General features: G+C 37.6%; 1 protein-coding gene across 2 annotated transcripts; it reads left to right on the top strand.

Annotated features, from left to right (window-relative positions):
• The first annotated feature begins 2,734 nt into the window (after positions 1–2,734).
• On the top strand, positions 2,735–18,811 carry LOC136750955 (four and a half LIM domains protein 2). 2 transcript variants are annotated; one of them, XM_066706144.1, is made up of 6 exons: positions 2,735–2,842; positions 10,646–10,827; positions 15,133–15,307; positions 16,270–16,439; positions 16,807–16,993; positions 18,109–18,811. In XM_066706144.1, the coding sequence occupies exons 2-6, from the start codon at positions 10,672–10,674 to the stop codon at positions 18,258–18,260; spliced, it is 840 nt and encodes a 279-aa protein (XP_066562241.1). In that variant the 5' UTR covers positions 2,735–2,842; positions 10,646–10,671; the 3' UTR covers positions 18,261–18,811. The 2 variants fall into 2 exon arrangements, with proteins under 2 accessions (XP_066562241.1, XP_066562242.1); XM_066706145.1 differs by lacking the exon at positions 2,735–2,842 and adding an exon at positions 7,095–7,230.
• The last annotated feature ends 578 nt before the right edge of the window (positions 18,812–19,389 follow it).

Genomic DNA, 19,389 nt, shown 5'->3' with positions numbered 1-19,389 from the left:
GCAAGTAGATATACGGCCTCGCTGCTAGATGCACTAGAGCAGTTGGCCTTGCAATTGTAAGCGGAGGGCGTAAGAGTTCTGGGAGTAAGACCTCTGTAGCCCCGCTGTTGTATACGCTCCTGGACAGCCCAGGTTGGCTACAAGGGGCTTCTGTGGCCTGGAGTTGTGTTGCCGAGGCCCCCTAGCAGTACGCCTCGGTGCAGGCTCTCTTATCAACTCACTGCCTCCTGCCTGGCGATGGTTTTATTATATAGTAACCCCTCCCCCTTGGGCAATGCTTGAAAGATAACGACAAATTGCAAATGCAACCCCGGATATCTGAAAAAGGAAGCACTGCCCAAGGGTTGCAAGGTCGCGTGGGAGTCCTGTCTCCCAGCAAAAGAGGATGAACCTGTGCATTCACAACCCTCGGAGAGACTGAGGGAACTGAACCTTTTCACCCTGGAACAGAGGAGACTACGTGGGGACTTGATCCAAGTCTTCAAAATCATGAAAGGCATCGATCACATCAAACCAGAGGAGCTTTTCCAGATCAGCAGGGACACACGCACCCAGGGACACAAATGGAAATTGGGCTTCAAGGCATTCAAAACAGAAAACAGGAGACACTTCTTCACACAGAGAGTCGTCACAATCTGAACAAACTCCCCAGCAATGTGGTTGAAGCTGAAAATTTGTGAACATTTAAAAATAGACTGGATAGGATCCTTGGATCACTTAGTTATTAATGGACACCAAATGAGCACGATGGGTCAAATGGCCTCCTCTCGTTTGTAAACTTTCTTATGTTCTTATGTTCTTATGTTAGTCTGGGTCCTATTCTCGTCATAGAAGACGTAAGTGATCAGGGTCCCTGGGTTCAATTAGCAGCTAAAAAACAAACAAGTCAGATGAACCAAATTACATCCTACCATGTTACCTTTATTATGTTCTCATGATTCAGCAGGGGTTATTCAGGTCCAATTTATCACCTCCATTGGTCACTCTGGATAACGAGTAATTACATTTCTATTAAATGATTATTCTTGCTGGAAGATGGTATGGGGCCAATGTAAACTGTGCTTATCCTCCGACTGACAAGCTCAGCTGTTTCCATTATTGTTCAGATGTGCAAAAAGACGTAAATAACCTGCTACCACGTGGCAAGATTGCATTAGAATCAGTTACCCTAAATTGGGGCATAAAAGATGGAAAAAAAAGGTTTGCCTGTTCATATAAAAGGAAAAAGAAGCGGGACATGGTGCGTGCTCATGGATTATGTAATGCATACTGAATGATGCTTTCACAGCTGGTATGAACTGCGAACACTCATCTGACTTCAATTTCCTAATGAAAATGTTCAAGTTGTGTCTTAAATGAGGGGAATGTTTTTTTACAAGTGGAGTTACAATAAATTTTGCAAATTTGACATGTAACTTAATTAGTCCATTTGTACACCAGAGAAGATGATCACATAATCACATGTATTGGGGATAAGTGCATCCTTAGGTTGAACATTGTAAGGCCTACGTAGATTTGTTTTATTTTATTTTATTGTCTTTACCTACTCAAATCAGTGCATATATTTTAGAAAAATGCTTCTAAATTCTGTGCACATGTAAGAGGAATCAGTTTAGTTCAAAGAGCTGGTGTTGTATTAAAGTAATTTCAGTGTATCGTCAATATCCATATTGAAACGAATAAAATACAGTATATTTTGTTACTCTATCTGTGGAAACCTTGTGTTTCTTGATGATATATGACTTCTAAAACCACAATTCTCCTCTGTACATTGAGTGGAAATTCACTGACTTCTAAGAATGATATATGAACCTCGTTATTCAATATTAAATGTAATAGCAACAGGTGTTTTCAATGCTAGGCTTCCCAGGAGTCACTTCATTAATCCATTTGTTATGGCAAACATGCTTCTCACTACATAACCTGTATCCACTTAAGATTTACTGACCCTCAATAAAGTTAGTTGATGACAATGCCACCATTGCCAAGTGCATTAAAATACCTACACAAAACCAAATACCCTGTCCACACACAAATAACATATACATCTTCCATCTTTTAACTCCTCCAACTTAAATAAGACTTTTTACACTTATCTTAACATGCAATTCAGATGGCAACATAGGACATGCTTCCAGTGTAAGGAGAAACAGAAAAGTACAGTGTGATCTTCTTGCAGAAAGTAGTGCACAGACGTTCCTTCAGGCATCTCAGTGCTGTTTCTTTAATCACATTTCTTGAAAATGTTTAATCTCTCACAAATTTTAAGATGACTATAGCCTAGGGACATACAACAACAGACCCTAATCTTTAAGAACTCATAAGAGTTGTTATTATTAATAGTAATAGTACATCATCATCATTATTACTATTGTATATATAATACTGCAGGAGTTATCATAAGATAATACAATATTCAAGTTTTTAAAAATGAGAAATGGGTGTTTTACAGGAAAGATTTTGTTTTTTAGAATTCATCTGCAAGCTGTCACAGCTGCAGTGAGCTTTTTTTTTTTTTTAATAAATGGTTGTCCTTGACGTGGGGGACAGCAGGATACAATTTCTCAGATCAGGCTGCAGGTTTTCCATTCAGGGGTATGCTGGACTACAATACGAAGCCTTAAATGGCCAGTGTGGCACACAAGTGAAAGTGGACTTATCTGTTGTGGACGTCGGGTGCTTTGGAGACACAGTATTTATAGCTCATCTGGATAACGAAAGCCCGTCCCTCCAATTACCAGATCCATATTTTAAGTAATCCAATAGAGAACTTCAGAGGCACTCTCTCAACCAGTTCATTCTCTCGACGGGGCTCAGGAAGGCAGCACATCGTTACTGGAAGGTAAGGACCTCCCCACTTCCTACAGACTTGCCACTGCAGAATATGCAAACAGATGCTTGTGCAGGGCATTTGTTTTCTCCTTCTTCTGAAATGGATGGTAGCATATTTATGAAGTTGCAATTTCTCACCACAGGCTGTTAATTTATTATTGCATGGATTAAAACAGGCTTTTGTTAAAGTGGAGAATATATATGTTTTATAGCATGTGGCTGAATCTGTAGGCAAAGTTCTGTGATATTATCCGAGTAAATGTTCTTTGTAGTTGTAGTTGTAATAGTATATTTGCAAATAAGGTTGACTTTTAAAGCTTGTGTTATATTTGTACACCAGTATTTTAAGTAGATTATTATTATTTTAATAAACTCATTGTATGCTCTCTGAGGGGATATCATTAATGTGTTATTGAAAGCAGATATCCCCCATAAAATAATAAGCCCTCCCTTTAGAACTGCCAAATGCTTTTGACTGACATTGTATAATCTTAATTTCATATCATCCTTAATTACAATAAAAATGATTTATTTTACTTACTTTGTTTTAACTTTCAATCCATATTGGTACTGCTTTATGCCTGATTTTCTCTTGAGAACTTAATTTGTACTTAAAACAGTTTAACATTTAAATGTAAATGCCATGCATTCAACACACATCTTCCTCTGTCCTAGAGCCAAATCACATTGGCAGTGTCGAATTAAATTGGCAAAGCGAACAGGATAGTTCGGGCATTCGGGAAGAGTTAATGTGCTTCACAGGACCAGAGTGAACTGAGACTGAACTCAGTGTTTTCTTGATAAAATCCGGTGTTAAAGAAGAGGTCTTCAGACAGTGAGATAGGAGGACACTCTTTGATTTTGGCAACCTTGTGACTTTGAAAGGCTAAGCAACTTAAACAAAGTTATACAGACCTGAGTGTATAGCCCCTGCCAAAGGGTGTCAGGAATCATGATCAGTAGTAAAAAGAACCAGATAAGCAAGGCATGTACCTTAGACCAAGAAATAGCGTTATAAACCATGTTTACAACATAAACTTATTGCCACATACAACACTTTGCAAATAACACTATATATACTTGCTTTTTGATAGTTATGACAAGCTTACATCTAAAAATGTTCCACTAAGTAGCATCACCTGTGAGACTCTTACTTCTATGCCTCTTCTTCAGATGGAAAGTGTTATGGACTGTGTGCCTTTATTATCACTGACACTATGATCTGGTGACTTTTGGCTAATGGCACGCTGTTTCCATGCTTTGGCAGCCTTCCCTGTCATAACCAAACCAGCATTCCCCCAGGAGGACGACAGTGGAACGTTTGTTCCTTAATTAGATCACTGTATTGTTAGGATATCTATTGAAGAGCATTTGCTTGAGTGTTGAGAGACAACAGGGATTAGAGATTGAACCCCTTGCCAACAATTTAAATTAGAAAGTGATTGAGAGGATGTGTGTGTTGGTACCTATGGCTTTTTCATGCCTGTGTCTTTAATGGAGCCCTGAGGCAAAATATAATTTCAGTGCAATACTTTTTGCTCCACCTGCCTATGGTAAACATCAATACCACTATGTGAAACTATTGTTACGTACCATATAAACAAGTTGTTTGTAATATTCATGGTATGAACCAAAAAACTATCCACAACCACAAGTGGTGCAACCAGGAGGAACTAGTGAGGTTCTGCATAGTAGTGTAGAACAAACTGAAGTGCTACTACTCTTCCATGTTCTCAAAGCCTAAGTTGATTCACAAAATGCTGATTACTGGAGACTGGATAATATCTAAATAACTGAGTAGATGGTTTTGATAGATTTGTTGTTGATGTACAATATTGATAGTCAGATCATGCTCTACTTGATGATTTGTCTGTAACTAAAATACAGAAAGAGTATATCTGCATTTTCTTGCTAAATACATTTTGCTCATTTCATCAAGGGTCTGAATTACGGTCAGTGTTTAATTGGGAATTTTGTATTCCTGTTGATACTGGGTATACATTATATCCTCAAAGGTAAATATCAATAAACCAGCTCCAGAATCTTTTTTTTTTTTCTTTGAATGAAAAATAAATTAGCTCAGTTCCCATGTCATTACATATTTTATGAAATGCTCTCATGGAAATAACTGTTGACCTCAAACAGAATTAAAAAGTCCTGCTCAATAGTTTCTGTCAAAACAGATCCCTGAACCAAAATAAAATAAAAAAGCTCCTGTGACTAAACCTCACATAATTTTGTGGAATTCCCCTTTTCTTGCTCTCAGAAAGAATGTTAATTGACAAATGATGTAGAAACTTGATTCTTTTCTACCAATTTGCCTTCAAAATTGTATTAAGAAGGAGGAAAATTAGATTTGTTCCTTGAAAAGGGTTTCTGGGATGCAGACCTCATGCTACTAATGAAGATTGTCTAGCATGAGAAAAGGATGACAGCTTAAACATATGTTATTCTTTACATTATAAACTGCAATTCTCCCACAGGATTTAAAGTTATATTTAAATTTTCCTTTTCTACTTGATTTATTTATTATTCAATTCAAGAAACACCATCTATATTTCTCTACAAATGGGCAAAAAGGAAACTGTGTGATTCAAATCACCTCCAGCTACAAGCCCTCTAATTATACTATTTTAAGAGCTGATCTTACCAGGAAAATCAGATGTCAGTAGAGGTGTTGGCAGACCAATAGGTGGTCCAGGAATGTCCTGATATAGGGAACAGTAGTGCAATCATGCAAAAGAGTTGCTCAGACCAAGGTCCTGACAACTTGTGATATTTAGATCTTCCCGTGGAACTATCTCACATAGCATAGATGATAAAACGATGATGAATTCGAACTTACCCAATTTAGCCAACAGAAAATGTGCTTCGTAGTGTAACCTGCTAATTGGTAATTTATCTGTCTTTTCTACTTTGTAACAAGCTGCTGGAGAAAAATAGGTAGTGTATACCACTACAATGGTGATTTTATGTATTTATTTATTTAGCTTTTACCTACCACAAACATCAATCAATTAATTGCTTAATTGTATCATGCAAAACACCTCTTTGGAGGCATCTGCATTCGTTCCTCCACTCATTTATTTTGAGTCACCCATCTGCATATTTTTGTTGTTACAATTGCTATAATATTTGTTGTTAGCTTTTATAAAGTCTTCACTTATTTGCTTAGACTTTTTGTCATGATTTTAACTTGGTCATTGTTGATGCAGTATTTTATGTATTGCAAATGTCCAGACTCTGAAGAGCATATTTCTTCAAATCTAGGAATTATATCTGCTGCCTCCCTCCTGAAGGAACTGTACAGCCAATTAGACAGCTGATTTAAAGCTGGATTCTTGTATTGCAGATATTTGGCACTCTTAATTCAAAATTGTTGATGAGATTTAAACAGATCAAAGAAATAACCTCCGGCTGCCCAAGAGAGGGCGTCATTAAGTGTTGCTCATAGTCTGAGAAATACTATTTAAAAGACATTGATTTCAAATCAATCTGCAGGATTGTGATAGTTATAACATCTGACAAGACTTCACATATTCAAAAAAATTAATTCCTTAATTGTCATGTATATCCTTGCATCCAAATGTATACTACAAAGTATAGATTTGTCAGTACATTTTTGTTAGAAATAATAATAATGAAAAACTAAACAACTGGATTTAATTTTTAAATGTATATAATTAGATTAATGTTGGCATATGTATTATTATTTTATGCAGGGGGGTTAGTTATTGTATATGTAGAATAATCTCCAGTACAAAGAAATACAGTCTAATCTCATTATTATTAATTCAGCATTTTCTATATACACTAAGAATTGAAAACACAATTCATACATTACTATAAATGTTTGTAAATTGTAAACCTCCCCTTTTTAATTTCTCTACATTTGCCCATTACAGAAATAAGCATCCTCCTATCAAACAGATCCTGCTCCCTGTGAAGTATTTCTGTGCTTGTGAATGTAGGCCTTGCTGTTCTGACAGAATGAGCGTGTCTCTGGCATTTGGCAAGAGCAAGGAAAGGAGAAATAGATAGACAGGGTTTTTGGAAAAGAAAACAGGAGGAAAATAAATAAATACAGATAAATAAACCACTGGAAAAGATGGTGTCTGCTGCCAGCTGCAGTCAGCATGAAAAGAGAGAGATTTCCCAGCTTTTACATCCTTATATGGTAAAACCGTGGAGGGGGTTTCTTAAGGCAGCAAAGCCCTCAGTGTGAGCACTCGCTGTGGAGCAGATAGAGGAGGTGTCGCAGGCGTGCAGACAGCAGACTCCAGACAGTTCAGTGGACAATGCTTTCATCGGAACTCGTCAGTGCCTGATCTGGACTGGTTCATGGCTTTGACAACCTGGGCTTTGTGGAGAGGACATTGCACAGCTCGCTTCTTACTTGTGAGTAGTGATTACCACAGCATTTCAGCAATTGCTTTTAAAGCAGTAGCTTCTTATTTTCAGATCGAAGAGAATGTCTTGGTCTGTGGCTGAACAATTGCAAAGTGCAAGTGTTTATTTGAATATATATATGCACAGTATATATATACACACACGGGGAATATATATTTAAATATTTTATATATACACATACAAAGAATGTGTCTGTCCCTTCCATCTGTCAACATAAAAATGGCTTGACCATTTACTATGACATGACATCACTACTGTTTTTATGCTGCTCAGTGTGTGCCCATAGTAAGCCTGCAGTCAGTGCATAATAGATTCATATGGATAGCCAGTGTGGTCCTCTTGCTAGTTATTCTATAGGTTAATGTAAATATGGTAGTTTACTGTATTGTGGTGTTTTGTATAATGGAAGAATAATACAGAAATACATTTACATAAATATTTCACTCTAAACTATAAAGATAGCAGTAAATATACCGCAAATTTAAGAGGGATTTATTTCCATCCAGATTTTTGTCTTGTGCTAGATGAAGTGTCAGTCTTTTCTATACATTTTTATGATCTACTCACAATCGCATTCTGGATTGATTGAATGGTTATTCTGTTTTGTTTGAATAACACATATATGGAGGCAGAAATGTCTATAGTTTAGCATTTATGTACACATTTATATTCCCTCTTGTTCTGTTCCACACGTAGCAGATAGAGAGCAAAACTGTTACATTCCAAGGAATATTGTATACTATAATTATAAAAACCTGTCTCCCTTCAAATCTGAATTAGTACAGCAGTTTACATTTTCAAATGAAGGCACATTCCAAATCCGTGCCACAAGGACTTTTCTGGCATTCCACATTAATCCCAGCTTTTTCATTTTTCAACAAAGATACTAAAACTAAGAATGCACAACTCCTGCCTGCAACTGCAGTGTTTATGGAGTTTAATTCCACTTGATCTGTAACTACCTAATTAATCTAATTGCTGGTTTATTTGGAGCCATTTAAAAACATTTCTGTTCTTAAGGTATTACAGATTTTAAGCAACCCATTGGACTGTGGCCCTACAGCATGGGAGTTGTGCACTCAATGTTTTGATGAATGACTATGGTTTACTGTTATTGTAGTGTTTCCTGTCTACAACTGTTCAACTGTTTTAATGATTAAATAATAGGTTAATATATTTGTACAAGACTTATTATTATTAAATGGGATCAACCATTATGCTCATTATTGCAGAAAAATCTGAGTTATACAAATACAAATGAAGGCCAGTAAAGAGCTTGTTATTAAGGCACAATAAGGCTATTTATAAGGTTAAGTGGCTTCCTTTTTCAACTTGTTTGCTCTATCTGGCAACATTGATGTATCTAATTTAAACTTGTCCCACTCTTACATACAATAACTTGAGTTTATGTTTCTGTCTTCAAGGCAAAACACTGCTGTGGTAAGATGAAATCACATTCAAGAGGAAAAAGTCACTTTAAAGTTTAAAGTTTTAGTAAACAAAAGCATAGATTACAAGAAAGGATCTCAGGAGAACTGCTGTTGCATGGATGCTAGCGAGCGAGGGCATCTTCAGTGGTTTTCTGTAATTTATAGAGCATGTGTTAATTACACAGAGTGGGGTTTGAAATTTGCAGGGCAGGCTCAACTGCCAGTGTCTGACTGGTTCCTCTGCTGTGTGCATCACAAATCTATCTAATGAACACACTTTTATAAATGCGGTTTAGACATCTAAACTAATGCACTTCTTAAATGCATTATATATATACACTCACCTAAAGGATTATTAGGAACACCTGTTCAATTTCTCATTAATGCAATTATCTAACCAACCAATCACATGGCAGTTGCTTCAATGCATTTAGGGGTGTGGTCCTGGTCAAGACAATCTCCTGAACTCCAAACTGAATGTCTGAATGGGAAAGAAAGGTGATTTAAGCAATTTTGAGCGTGGCATGGTTGTTGGTGCCAGACGGGCCGGTCTGAGTATTTCACAATCTGCTCAGTTACTGGGATTTTCACGCACAACCATTTCTAGGGTTTACAAAGAATGGTGTGAAAAGGGAAAAACATCCAGTATGCGGCAGTCCTGTGGGCGAAAATGCCTTGTTGATGCTAGAGGTCAGAGGAGAATGGGCCGACTGATTCAAGCTGATAGAAGAGCAACTTTGACTGAAATAACCACTCGTTACAACCGAGGTATGCAGCAAAGCATTTGTGAAGCCACAACACGTACAACCTTGAGGCGGATGGGCTACAACAGCAGAAGACCCCACCGGGTACCACTCATCTCCACTACAAATAGGAAAAAGAGGCTACAATTTGCACAAGCTCACCAAAATTGGACAGTTGAAGACTGGAAAAATGTTGACTGGTCTGATGAGTCTCGATTTCTGTTGAGACATTCAGATGGTAGAGTCAGAATTTGGCGTAAACAGAATGAGAACATGGATCCATCATGCCTTGTTACCACTGTGCAGGCTGGTGGTGGTGGTGTAATGGTGTGGGGGATGTTTTCTTGGCACACTTTAGGCCCCTTAGTGCCAATTGGGCATCGTTTAAATGCCACGGCCTACCTGAGCATTGTTTCTGACCATGTCCATCCCTTTATGACCACCATGTACCCATCCTCTGATGGCTACTTCCAGCAGGATAATGCACCATGTCACAAAGGTCGAATCATTTCAAATTGGTTTCTTGAACATGACAATGAGTTCACTGTACTAAACTGGCCCCCACAGTCACCAGATCTCAACCCAATAGAGCATCTTTGGGATGTGGTGGAACGGGAGCTTCGTGCCCTGGATGTGCATCCCACTAATCTCCATCAACTGCAAGATGCTATCCTATCAATATGGGCCAACATTTCTGAAGAATGCTTTCAGCACCTTGTTGAATCAATGCCACGTAGAATTAAGGCAGTTCTGAAGGCGAAAGGGGGTCAAACACAGTATTAGTATGGTGTTCCTAATAATCCTTTAGGTGAGTGTATATATATATATATATATATTTCCAAGTGTTCATATTCTGCAGCAGTATGGATGTGTGTTACTGTATCGTCCCCAACTGTCATGTTCATTGCAATCACTGTTTCCTATCAGTGCTTCTGCCTGTTTGTAAATGATAAAAGCAGGCAGTTTTAGGTTATGCTGAAGGTTGTGACTCTTTCTTAGGTCTTTATGTCTTGAAGTAGCCTGTAACTAATTATTTTAAATGTAATGTGATTTAATACAAAATGAACAAGAGGAGCTGCAATGGCAATACTCTGGGGGTACTGATGTTTCTACCCTTTTGAGGGGATTTCTCCAGAGTCCCAATGTTAACGAATCTGTGAAGTAATTATGTTTACCTGTAATACTAATGAAGCAGCAAACTGCTTTAACGTGTTCCTTCTCCACGATTAGGAGAGAGCCGACTCCCTGGAGTCAAGATGACTGAGCGGTTCGACTGCCACTACTGTAAAGAGTCCCTGTTTGGGAAGAAGTACATCCTTCGAGAGGAGAATCCGTACTGTGTCAAGTGCTATGAGAGCCTCTACTCCAATGCCTGCGAGGAATGCAAAAAACCCATCGGCTGCAACTGCAAAGTATGTCACATTTCCACCCTGTGGCAGCCATCACCTGGCCCACCAGGGGAGACGGGCCTGCCTACTGTCAATTATCCACGGTGTCACCTTCTGCTCCAAACACCCTGTTCGATTCATTAGGAATGCAGAGGCATATTTCAGATTCATTGGCTCTGAGTGTAAACATTGCCACAGGAACTGCTCGTGTGCAAATTAATTCAGACCCCTTTTTGAAGCTCGTACACCTTTGGGACTTAATTACGCTAGACTTACTCCCATTCTTTGACACTTTCCAGTGAGGTGTGAAGGTGCAGAGGTGATGTTATTGAGGTCTGGGCCTGAATTTTGTAGCAATATAATAATGATTAAGACAGCGCTAGCGCGTGCTCATAAAATCCTATATTGACATATCCTGTTGGCATTTCATTACCATCCATTTGAGTCTCAAGCTGTGAATCAAAACTAAATCTTACTCCTCATTACTTACTCCTCATGCTGAAACCAAATGATAATTCAGTCTGCTCATTTAAATAGAAAATTTAGTTCCAAAGCATAGATTTGAAAGTCACTGAACCCTGCAGAATAACAATATTATACAGTAATCTATTAATGAAGTATAAAATAAACCCAAGAGGATTTTAAATGAAATTGTTGTTTTATTTCATTTTGTTTTACTAACAATACAAGGGTTCGATGAGCTGTGCTTAGAATATATATGGAATGGCTTTAACTGTTCCCCTGCCTGCCACTATTATGCGTCTAAATGTTACAATACAGCTAGCCAATACACCACCATACTGTAACCCTGCTGCAGGGTTGCCACACTGGGTGGTTTCACACTCAATTTGGGCTTGTTTGTTTTTCATTGTGCATGAAAAAATGGCTTTGTGTGGGTACCTAAAGCTGGGCTACTTTTTTCTACATTGCGCAGGTGTTGATGTAATGTAATGTAAAATTATTTATATTAAATTCTATTTTTCAAAATTCGAAAGTGACAGAAACAAGTTTTCACTGCTAAACGCCCCAGTGTCACATCCTCAAAAAATCTGATTCCTGTGAGCATGTGGCTAAATTGTTTTGTTTCTGCGCAGAATGATCCACAACAATAGAGTGTGACTAAATAAATTATGTTTAAGACCTGCCTCGCACTATAGCTATAGTTTAGCAAGTCTGTACACTCTCCACAAATTGCTTTTTAAAAATATAGGGGCTGCTATTTTTTTATTATATATATATATTTTTAATACAATTATGGGTAAACAGTTTCAACACTAAAAAATAAAAAAAGGAAATAATGGGAAAGTGGGTTTATTAATTTATGTAATAAGGGTGGAAACACCACATATATTGATTTAATTTGGGTCTGTCATAAAAAAAATATATTGGGCTGGTTTTAAGCTAGAATTATCTTGATTTTGGGCTACTAGTTCATAGTGCATTTTTATGCATTTTTATTTTTATTTTTCTGGCATGAATAACATATATTCATTAATGGACACAGTCAAATTCACAAATATCGTAATTGCAGGGTGATGAACAAAGGCACCTAGAAAGGTATAGTAGCATACTGAAAAGATTTCAAACAACAATTCTATATTTTGAGGGAAGATTACTTTAACCCCCCCGTCACACACACAATTAATAAAATTCACTACAATCCTCATCATTGCATCATTTGCATGGCTGAGGCCCAGATCTGAATGGCTGGGATTCTTCAGCTCAGTCGTAGAAGGGTCTGTTCAGGAAGGCCAAACAGTAATGATGACTCATGGCGTTTGTAGCCACCGAATGTATTTACGAGTGAAAATAGAGCGTTACAATGTGAGACGACAATCCAGCGGTTCTGCAGAAAAATTACGGAAGTCATTGGTATGCGAATGAATGCTCCTCAGGCTGAAATCACTCACTGTGTAAATTAGCACAGCAGGACTTGCTCTGTCAGGAGCTCAGACTATCAGATCTGTGTTAGATTTTTTGTATTATTATTATTGCACTTCACTGAGCAGCTAGGCCATGGGGCTGCAACATATTTCCCAGTAGCTGCTAAATAATAAAAAAGAAACCCTTAGCTGGAGCTGCTGTAGCATGAAATTACTTGCAATTAATTAACATGCGGCAGAAGCAATTTGCAAAATCCATCCAGTTTCCACATTACAAAGAGTGACTGCAGCAAGATAAAGGAAACCGTGCAAGCAGAGATTAAAATGATATGACTAATCGGTCCTAAAACTGTGGCAATAGTTAAATGTCCATACAAATGACCACAGAAGTCAAGGAAAGAACATTATTTGGAAATCACTGGCTTTTATAAAGAGGTGTACACTAAGCTGCAATCAATAGTACAACAAACTACCAATACATATGAGAAAGTAGTGGCTCAAATTACTATTTCACTAGATCTTTATGATCAATGTAATTAATTATTCCTCAGCATATCTCAAGAAGAAGAAAGATGAGTACAATATTACATTATTTAAATTTAGTTTGTTGGTTACTAAGCTTCTGTAGATGTATGGTATTGCTACATGAGATACCCACATACAAATGAGACTTGGTATCACATGGAAAAGTTTGTCAGATCAGTGCTCTGTCCTTGGCAAGGAAACTGAATTGTGCAGCAGGGCTTCCCCTCTGAGCCCTTGCTGAGGATGACTGTCTTTCCAGTACTCAATTAGAAAACCCACAATGCACTTGACTACAGGCAAAGACTTCAGTCAGCTTACCAATAAACAGAGACTAGAAAGAAATGAAATGTGTATCTGCACTTTATGAATCCAAAGACTAAGCCATTATGAGAGAAACTAAGATGTTTATTAGATTTTTGTTTATTTACTTAGATGCATTCCTTATTAATTCACTCATGTACAGCTGCTGGACAATACTTTTAAAATGCTTGTTTTCCAGGGGGTATGTACATACACGCACACATTTTTAGAAGTCATATTACTTAATCTAGAATCCTGATTATTTTGGAAGTGTAGAATCTGATTGGGACCTGAAATGAAGTAACTGAAGTAACTCCCCAGTGATGTGGTAGAAGCTGAAAATTTGGAAACATTTAAAATCAGACTGGATAGGATCCTTGGATCACTTAGTTATTAATGGACACCAAACGAGCACGATGGGGCGAATGGCCTCCTCTCGTTTGCAAACTTTCTTATGTTCTTCTTCTTATGTAACTGCAACACTAGTAACTATTTTAATTGCACTCTGTACTTTGTTTATATTGGCCTATCCTACCACTTGCTTTTTTTGCTTTCATTTTATTTTTTTGTTCTTCATTGCAAATTTTATATTCACATTTCCTGGCATTCACAAAGTCTTTTAAATCGGCCCGCTACATTGTTATAGGATTCAGGTTAGGTGGTTGTGATAAATAATCCCTCACAAGAGCCTAGGTGACTGTAAAAGCAATAAGTGGTTGCCCATCTGCATATTCAATCCTGTAAGTATAGGTTACTGAGCTTCAGAACATTTCAAATAACACAAGGCATATGAAGACAATTTCTGTTGTTGCTGTTTTGTTTTGTTTTTCTGTCTGAAAAATAGATACATGTGATGTTCAGTTCATCCTTTTGTCCCAGTTGGAGTTCAGTGGCCTAACATAGCTGGGACTGCACATTTACTAAAGACTAGAAACAGGAGTCTGGTATATGGGAGTTATTAATGGATTGAGGAAACTTTCCATATTGTAAAAAAAGGCTTCCTGCAGGGCTGCTAACTCATGGCTCAGGAATCCTGAAAACTATTTGTATTGAGCTTTTCCAGCTCAAATAATCTCAATCAAACAAAGTATGTTTGGATATTGAAAATGCAATATCAACACATGGTATTAATAATGGTTCTGGCATCTGCAGAGCACTTTACTGTAAACTGGGCTTTGCGGTTTTGTTTGGAAAGACCAAACATTTGACCCCAGACTGTTGCATTTCCTGTGAATTGTTTTTGCAGTAGAGAATATGCCAGTCACTCCAGCCATGATCTGGTTATCACAGTTTGAGTGTCACCAACTTCCTGTGACCGAGGAACTTTTACTGTCATGAGATCTGAAATGTCAGCAGTGATTTAAATGGGAGTCAAAACATTGAAAAGAGAAATGGATATGTGGGTAATACTCCAGCACATTATCTTGGTGTTCCCACACAGTCAGCTTTGCGGAGCCAAGAACTAATTAAACAATATCACCACTCATACTGGTAATAAACTAAAGAAACACCAATAAGAAGTTCAACACCAGAAGCCAAAAACAGACAGGATTACTTAGACATGGATAGTGAGAGAGTGTGGGGGCACATTGTTCACTAACCCACTCTTGCAATATTTCAGGATCTCTCATACAAGGATCGTCACTGGCATGAAGAATGCTTCCATTGCTTCCAGTGCAAGCGCTCCCTGGTGGACAAGCCCTTCTCCACCAAGGATGAGCAGCTCCTGTGCACCGAGTGCTACTCCAATGAGTATTCATCCAAGTGCTACGAGTGCAAGAAGACCATCATGCCTGGTGAGTCTACTTTCTACCCAGACTACTGAAACTGATCACTGTTCATGCCTCCTGAGACACAAATGTCTGATATAGTAATGTGATCATGGTTGGTATCGAGATTGTCTTACTTTTCTAGGGAGACATACTTAGAGAGGCGTACTTGTTGGAATGGTTTAACCAGCTCCACAAAGACAGAGACACATGTAGACTGAGTCTCTACCTGATGGACAGAGATGGTTAAATCAGTCAAGGGAAATACGGCTCATTAGGATGTTCAGAAATAACCATGAGATAAGTCATCATAGTCTTACTGCAAGAGTACATAATGACTTTAAAAGACCAGGATCAAGATTACAAGTAGTAGCAGCAAAGAAAAGAAAGGCTGTGAAAATATGATAACAGCTTGTGCGTGGGAAACCAAGAGGCCTACTGCTCTTATTTGCAACCAAACTCTGAAATGCTATTTACCCAGTTTAAAATGCTTAGTGACTTACCGATTTAAATCAAAGACAGACCTTCTTCAGCCTGCTTGTGTGTAGATTGCATCTGTTTTGACCTATTTCATTTCCTTTGCTTGTATATAATAAGTCGTGTTTGTTATGTATGAATCCTGTGTCTGCTTGTGTAGAGCTGTGGGATGTACTGGCACATTCGTTCTGCTGTATTCAATAATGAAAATGTAAGTCTGGGGAATCATACTGAGATTCAGGTGGTGGACCAAAGCATGTCTTATATTTAGTAGCTATTAGAGCTGATTTGTGAATGTCTTTAAAAATGATGAAAATAAAAGAACCAGTAAAAAGGAAACCCCAAGCCTGAACAATGAGGTCTTGCTGCTTTTGGATTCTCTCATTTCTTAAAGGGATCTGCCAAATTAATAAGCCTCTCATTAAAGTGAATCCAATTAAGAGCACAACAGGCATTCTTTGCCATTTTTTTTTTAATGATAGGACTGAAAACCTTGCATTTATCTCCAACAGGCACCCGTAAGATGGAGCACAAAGGCAATAGCTGGCATGAGACCTGCTTCACCTGCCACCGCTGCCAGCAGCCCATAGGAACCAAGAGCTTCATTCCTAAGGAGACCCACAATTATTGCGTGCCATGTTACGAGAAGCAGTTTGCCATGCAATGTGTGCAGTGCAAAAAGGTAGGCATCTCAAAGTGTATAGCAGAGATATGGATTTTTCTAAGCATTCTCTGTAGTCTCCAAATATAAAATGATACTATTTTTGCCTACCTTTTCTAAAAAACAAGGTCCAAAGGCTCTAAAATATTATTTCCTAGCTCTGACAGATTAACCGCTGCTCTTTCGTGTTGTTACCTTTATTTGTGATTAGTGTCATATAATAAAATCACAAACTGAAATTGACATTGTAATGGCAGTAGCACCCACTAGTGTTCCAGTATTTTGAACTGCAAGTGTCTTGTACATATTTGCCAATGTTTCTGTCAAGGTATAATTAAACAGCCACCTTGCCTCATAAGATTTAAAATGATCCCTTCTTTCCTGACAGCCCATCACGACTGGCGGAGTGACTTACCGTGAGCAGCCCTGGCACAAGGACTGCTTTCTGTGCACTGGATGCAAGAAGCAGCTGTCTGGACAACGCTTCACGTCTCGGGATGATTTTGCATACTGCCTGAACTGCTTCTGTAATCTGTATGCCAAAAAGTGTGCTGGATGCACAAACCCAATCAGCGGTATGTCCTGTTATTATCCTTTCGCTCTTTGTGTGTCTGGAAAACACATTAAGATTTCATTAGAAGAGTGTCTCATGAATATCTAATTTCAAAGGCCTTTCAACCCCCAAATTAAATTCAACATTAGACAGAGAAAAATAAACCGACCACTGAATGCAATACCATCAAAAACGTTGATTGGTTAGATAATGTCATTTCTTACTAATTATTACCAAACTCTAATTAGCCTTGTTAAATGGAAAAATAAAGACTAATACACAGACTATTTTATAAAGTCAATAAACTAACATCTTCATTACTGTTCATCTCAGGATAAATTAATCCTTTCCCCTCAATATGACTTAATCTAAAGATCTTAATTTATCTTCACCTGCTGATTGAGCCTTTTCTTCTCAGTATACCATTTTCGGGGAATTCTAACTAATAACTAATCTTTTCACATAGTATACCTAACTGGTAGACCATTACTAATGTTGCTTGTTGAATTTCAAACAATATTCTTTAGAACCACAAGAAAAACATTCCTTGACACAGAACAAAGCAACAAAAAAGTGTTATTAATATAAATGTAATGGATTGTAATCAAGTAGATCTTTTTATCACGTCATTTAGAATTCTCAAAGTCCCCTTTAAAGTGCAACCACCTAATACTACTTGATTAACAGATAAACAAATCCATCTCTGGTTAGTTATTTGTTTTTGCTGATAAAATACATTACAATCACTCTGCCATAAAAATCGATTATAATAATTTACCCAGTGGGAAAAATCCACAGATCTCACCTCCACTTATGATAAATTGCCTCGGTTGGTGAATAGTACAGCCTGTATTAAATTATAATTCTCTAGCGGTAAGACTTATTCTTAGGATGGCAGCTTTCCAATGACTTCCTGAATGCCCAATGCTTTTTTCGAGGTATAAATTATACTTCCATTGTAAGGAATTCTTTGGCAAGAGTCTGAAGTATACAGTGTGAACAGGAATAACCTCTTGAAACGAATAGTCCTAATACACACAAAGGTCTTTTAGTTCTTCTCACACTATCATACATTATCCCCCGATTTATTTAGGCATTCTACACCTTCATATGCTTGTTGTTCTTTCATCTACATAGGACTTGGAGGGAGCAAATACATCTCCTTTGAGGAACGCCAGTGGCACAACGATTGCTTCAACTGCAAAAAGTGTTCCGTCTCCCTGGTCGGCCGAGGATTCCTGACCGAGAGAGACGACATCTTGTGCCCTGAATGTGGCAAAGACATGTGAAGAGAATTTGATCTGGAAAGATGTCTAATCAGATGCATACTGATTATAAAGAAGTACTACCAGTATTAATACTTCTACTAACAACCTTACTATTTGAATTCATATTAAAAAAATAACTAACATGGAGCTCTAGTGGCCTGATAGATGCTTTACAAAGAGCGTTTGCATGCACTGACATGAGATTTCCTTTTGAATGCATTTGAAGTGTAAGCATGATTATTAAATGTAACAAAATATAGAAAACAAACATCATTTAAAAACATATAAGTTATTACTCCCAGTGCCAAATGAAGGCAAATCATGATTATGAACATTTTGTACACCTAAAAGTGGAAAAGGTATTCCAGTTCAAAATTTGATATACTATGAATACCTTTTACAGAGTTTTATATAAAGTGAACCAACACTTAAAACGACTAATGATAAGACACAAGAGTGAGATGTTATGGGATCTAGTGTGCATGTACACATGACCAATCGATTCCAGTATTGCTTTTATCTTTCTTGTCTTGTATGTTCAGACACAATTACAGGAAATATTTTAAAATGTCTTTGGTGTTTGAGTTTTCTTTTACCACTCAAGGTGTACTGCTTTTAAATCTGCAATTCACTTCACAATTAAAAATGGTTATTCCTATACAATCTACCATGTAGCGCTTTTGTGGTGCTCTGGTAATGATTTATAACCTTTGCTGCTTTAAATGCAATCCATTTGACGAAGGTTCAGATCAATTTATGTGGTTGTGGTTGTGTATTTATTTTTTCCTTGAGATTCAATGATATATCTTAGGCACAACTATCCTTTTTGGGCACTTTATTTTCATGTGCATTTGTGAGTTTGCAACATCAAAATATATGATCTGATTGATGAGAGTAGTTCATGCAACACTTATAGTAGAGAATCAAACTTAAATTAAGGTAATCCAGGTAATTTTTAAGGGATCTAAACTATCAAGTGCCTGTTCTCAGCCCTTTTTACTTTTTAAATTTAAAGGCATATATTTAATTTTATGTAGAATACATGGCTGCAGTTTTAAAACCTGCTAATCATCAGCTCAACCCAGACGCAAGCAATCCCCTAATTTTGGGATAGGTTGTTTCAAAACATCATAAATTAAGAATAAGCACG

Source organism: Amia ocellicauda, chromosome 6 (assembly GCF_036373705.1).
Source record: "Amia ocellicauda isolate fAmiCal2 chromosome 6, fAmiCal2.hap1, whole genome shotgun sequence".
Lineage (NCBI taxonomy): Eukaryota > Metazoa > Chordata > Actinopteri > Amiiformes > Amiidae > Amia > Amia ocellicauda.
This window is presented reverse-complemented; position numbering and strand designations above follow the sequence as displayed.

Excerpts from the sequence above, each read along its gene's own strand:
- LOC136750955 (XM_066706144.1), top strand. The coding sequence starts at position 10,672 with ATGACTGAGCGGTTCGACTGCCACTACTGTAAAGAGTCCCTGTTTGGG. Across the intron at positions 16,440-16,806 it reads AATGTGTGCAGTGCAAAAAG|CCCATCACGACTGGCGGAGT; the intron begins GTAGGCATCTCA and ends CTTTCCTGACAG. Across the intron at positions 16,994-18,108 it reads ATGCACAAACCCAATCAGCG|GACTTGGAGGGAGCAAATAC; the intron begins GTATGTCCTGTT and ends TCATCTACATAG.